Raw genomic sequence first — 4,208 nt, forward strand, 5'->3', positions numbered from 1 at the left:
GCGGAAATAACACCTAGCGGAAATAACACATAACACATTATTCGTGATGACAACACACAAGCTTATTCCCGGGCTTATAACATTCAAAATAAACTTACAATAATTTCCAGGCCAAAAAACCTAAAAAATTCCACGAGTAACAAAATATGGCACATTCAAAGATTCGAGAAAACAACCCACTCTTTGGATCAAATAATCTGACAGTTTGTTAGCGATACGAATTACGTTGTACCTTGTACTACATGACAAAGTTCACGCGTTTGTTTATTACTCGTTGTAACTTGTAAGATGTATACGATACAACAAACCTCCGAAAGCAAACCTTACAAATGTAACGCTTGGAACATAGGTAGCCGGCACGTAGCCAAGAACACGAAACCAATTGCTCGAAATCTTTCGACGTATTACTAACATTTGCTTTAAATATCACTTAACACAACCAAAGCAGAGAAACCGCTCGAACAAATCTGTGAACACGCGTAGGCCAAAACCGGAAAACAAAACGCTGCTAGCAGATGGCGAAGCTCGAAACGCGAAGGTGACCAAACGCGACCTCGTGGTTGCAAGTACCCGACACCACCGTGCGCGCTTGCTAAAATATTACCCGTCACGACCGTGCGCGCCTAGTTTTGTCAAATCGAGAACGCTTCGCCCATTACAAACATATTTCTTACTTTTTCAACAAATATTCTTTGTCCTTGTATGTATACACGCGGGGAGTCCTAGGGTGCCTCCTCGGGTTTTGGCCTCTAGGCCAAAACCCTGCGGGGGCAAATATACCCCTTGTGCCCACAAATAACGTTTTGTCCTTACTTTTTATATAACCCTTGCGCTCACAAATGACGTTTTGTCCTTACTTTTTATATAACCCTTTCTCGTCCCCGGATGGGCTTGAACCACCAATCTGTCGGTTAACAGCCGAACGGGCTAACCGATTGCGCCACGGAGACAAGTTGGTTATGTTTAGCCCAAAGAAGCAGTTCTTTTGTCAAATTGCTCTATAAAATTGCAGATACGGCCAATAATGGTCACAAAAACATGTTTGCGCGAAACATGCGCCATCTTGTTTTGATATCGCGAGGAAACCGCGCACGTGAAAATGCTTTAGGTTGAGTCGGTCGACTCTGTCATGTGAATGTAGAACGAACTTCGGAATGAAAGTCATTCCGGAATCATGTAAACAGGCCCTAAGACTATTATAAATTTGCGATTAATGAATCGATAATGAACGTAAAATGAGTGTAAACAGTCGCAAAAAGTCGCATTCGTATCTCTTATCAGTAGACATTTTGGCGTGTAATACTGCTGTATATTTTTACGAATATCGTTGTATTTTGGCGAGCACGAAGGACAAGTCAAAACACAAGGTCGAGTAAAATGTACAGCGATACTACACACTAAAATGTCTAATATGAGATTTATTACCCAACGTTGCAGAAGTAAGTCAGGTAATTTGCTAGTTGTTATTTTAGCTGATAGGAAGGGCCTGTTTACATGATTCCGGAATGAATGAATGAATGGAACGGGTTCATTCCATCCTCATATATTTCTCTGTATCTGTTTACATGATACCAAGATAAAAGTCAAGTCGTTCCAGAATGAGTTCATTTCGCTTTTCATTCCGGAATGAAATTTTCGTTCTGAAATGACTGGTTCCATGTAAACAAAAAACGAATTTCGTTCCGAGAGGAAACCGCATACGGAGGACACGGTTTGAACTCAGAGCGAAAAAACGTAATAACATTTCCTTTTAGCCCAAAGAAGCAGCCCTATGGTCAAGTTGCTCGTTAAAATTGCAAATGTGGCCAATAATGGGCTCAGTAACATGATTGCGCAAACCCGCGCTATCTTTGTTTTTGATCTCGTGGAAACGCCAAAGGTTGAGACGGTCGACTCCGTCAAGTGAATGCGCAACAACTTGTTCCGGAACGAAAGTCATTCCGGAATCATTTAAACAGGCTCTAAGAAAAGGCTCGGATAAATTGAGGCCAATTTGGGGTTGGATTGAAGACTCACGGTTTAGAGATTTTTTACCTCTCTTGCATTTGGAAAAAAACATAAATCGCTTGACGTACAAAGCACTTGCGAAAGTAAGACAGGTCATTCGCAAGTTACTTTGTAGCTAATAATGCGAAAAGGTTCAGATAAGTTAAAGGCCAATTCGGGATTATGGATTTGGGTTTGACGGTTTGGAGATTAATCTTGTCTCACTCTAAAATTATTTCTCTAACGTATTAGATAAAAAAAAGGAAAATCAATATAAATCCAAAGCACTTTTTATTATTACGAAAATAACTTAATACATCTATGATTGATCTTCTTATATATTAAAACTACCACTAAATGATCTATTCACACAATACCTTCAATTTCCAAAAGCTACTTGTATTTTTTTCCAAAATCTACTTGCGTGTTAAAAACTGAGCTATTTCGATAAAGTTTTTTAAAGCTTTAAAGTGGCACGGCTCTTATACTGACCTAACTTATTATCACACACAAGTTGTAAGCGAATACTTGACGGTGCATAACTTGCATTTAACATTACAGCACCACACGAACTTACATCTACACTTGACTTGTTTGTAATGTTCTACTGTTTGGTGTCGCAGATTACAAGAGTTACAAAGAGATTTGCATTGCCCGGTAGATCCGATGTCACTTTGGCATGTCCTTCCGCGCATTCCAGGCGAGTCTGCAGTAGCGTTTCGCACACAGTAGTTTGGGGACGAGTCGAGATAAACCAGCTTCTTGTCTCTCCTAGATACCAGTCTGTATCGGTTGTTGTCTCGCTTGTGAAGCTTGTTGTTCAGGAATGATACTCGGACAGCTGCGCGGTATTTCTGTTTCAGTTCTGATCCAATGACGTTAAAAGGGGCCAGTTGCTTCCAGCAAGTCTTTAAATTGCAGCTTCCGGTGACGCCATGACACTTGCATTCTTTTCTGAGGTTCGCTCGAACAACCTTTAAAGAAAATAACAACAGAACATCAGAGATGACACTCAAAGGAAATATCATTACTCACAAAAAAAGGACTGTTAAAGGACCCTAGTCAGCCACGCCTTTGTTTTCGTTTACATACGAGAATTTTGGCATTATATTTTTCGCAGAACGTGTCTAAAGAAAGAGATCAATGTCAAACTGCCAAAAGTGATTAAACAGACTTCAAGTGCAATAAGATTTCGGTTCGCCAACAAATCATCATTTTCTTATCGCAATATTTTACGTAGAAAGGAGCCATTTGATTTTGTTAATGCGAATACAGTAGACAATAAAACTCTTATTCGCTTCAAAACAATGATTTAACGAATCAAGAATGAGTTTTACCTTTCTTCCTACTTCATTATTATGCAGGTTAAATGCTGTACGAGCGTCGTTTCCTTTCTCCAGTTTGTCAATAAAGCGTCTGGTCTCCTTCTCTCCGAACTTGATGTTATCACTGCAGCCTCCCCACTGCCATCCACTGTTTCCTTTTGGCTGTTTTTTGGTGTTGCCACACTTGCATCCGGGTATTCTGTTCTGGCTGCACTGAAGAGTGAGTTCGTGTGTAATGGCGGCTGAGCTGATGGCGTGAAGGAAAGCTGTTTCTGGAGTGGCTGTAATGAAATAGTATACAATTAGTTTCGTTTCAACATTACATTCTTAGAATTATGATATTTAGTCCAAGATGGCTTTAAGTTGACTAATGGAAAGCAGTTTTTTTAAACTGTTAAATTGTTCTTATCGGTAGTATGATGCTAAATTTTTCTAAACTTTGCTAGGAAAACAATGGAGCTAGATTTTGATGAAGAATATCTGTTAAAAGCCAAGTATAATCTGATACTTTGGCGTATGCTCATAAGGCAAAATTTGGGTTTGTTTTTAGTAAATCAACCCGCAGTCAAGCATAACTTCATACAATGAACTAGAATAATTGCCCCCATTTGGATGTCAGTTGATGTACACTGAAGATCATTTTGGAAATCCAACTTACCGTGAGGCAAAGTGGTTTTAACGAAGATGGGTAACTGCTGATAGACATTCTTGTTATCCAACGAACAGTTCCAGATCTCGTTTTTAAACTGTTGCTGACACTCTGCCAATCCACGATGGCCTCCCTCTCTTACGATGCGCAATAATAAAGGATAATTCTGGAAAAACAAGAAACGAATGAAACGGTTAGCATTTTTGGTTGTGATGAGAAGCAGTACTTAACAAGTATTCTTCAAAAAT

At 39.5% G+C, this 4,208-nt stretch overlaps 1 protein-coding gene and 1 non-coding gene across 2 annotated transcripts in view; both read right to left on the bottom strand.

Annotated features, from left to right (window-relative positions):
• Positions 1 to 876: 876 nt before the first annotated feature.
• Positions 877 to 950, bottom strand: Trnan-guu (transfer RNA asparagine (anticodon GUU)). Its single transcript has one exon. It is a non-coding gene; the product is annotated as a tRNA-Asn (tRNA).
• A 1,377-nt stretch (positions 951 to 2,327) lies between these two features.
• Positions 2,328 to 4,208, bottom strand: part of LOC144653031 (protein Wnt-8b-like) — a 59,042-nt gene continuing 57,161 nt past the window's right edge. The window contains exons 3-6 of the mRNA XM_078512942.1: positions 3,970 to 4,126; positions 3,324 to 3,592; positions 2,407 to 2,960; positions 2,328 to 2,363 (exon numbers count right to left, since the gene is read on the bottom strand). Coding sequence (XP_078369068.1) covers positions 2,490 to 2,960; positions 3,324 to 3,592; positions 3,970 to 4,126 — 897 coding nt within the window. The 3' untranslated portion in view covers positions 2,328 to 2,363; positions 2,407 to 2,489. The remainder of the gene's footprint in view (positions 2,364 to 2,406; positions 2,961 to 3,323; positions 3,593 to 3,969; positions 4,127 to 4,208) is intronic.

Source organism: Oculina patagonica, chromosome 5, assembly GCF_052425735.1.
Source record: "Oculina patagonica isolate OP01 chromosome 5, crgOcupat, whole genome shotgun sequence".
Classification (NCBI taxonomy): domain Eukaryota; kingdom Metazoa; phylum Cnidaria; class Anthozoa; order Scleractinia; family Oculinidae; genus Oculina; species Oculina patagonica.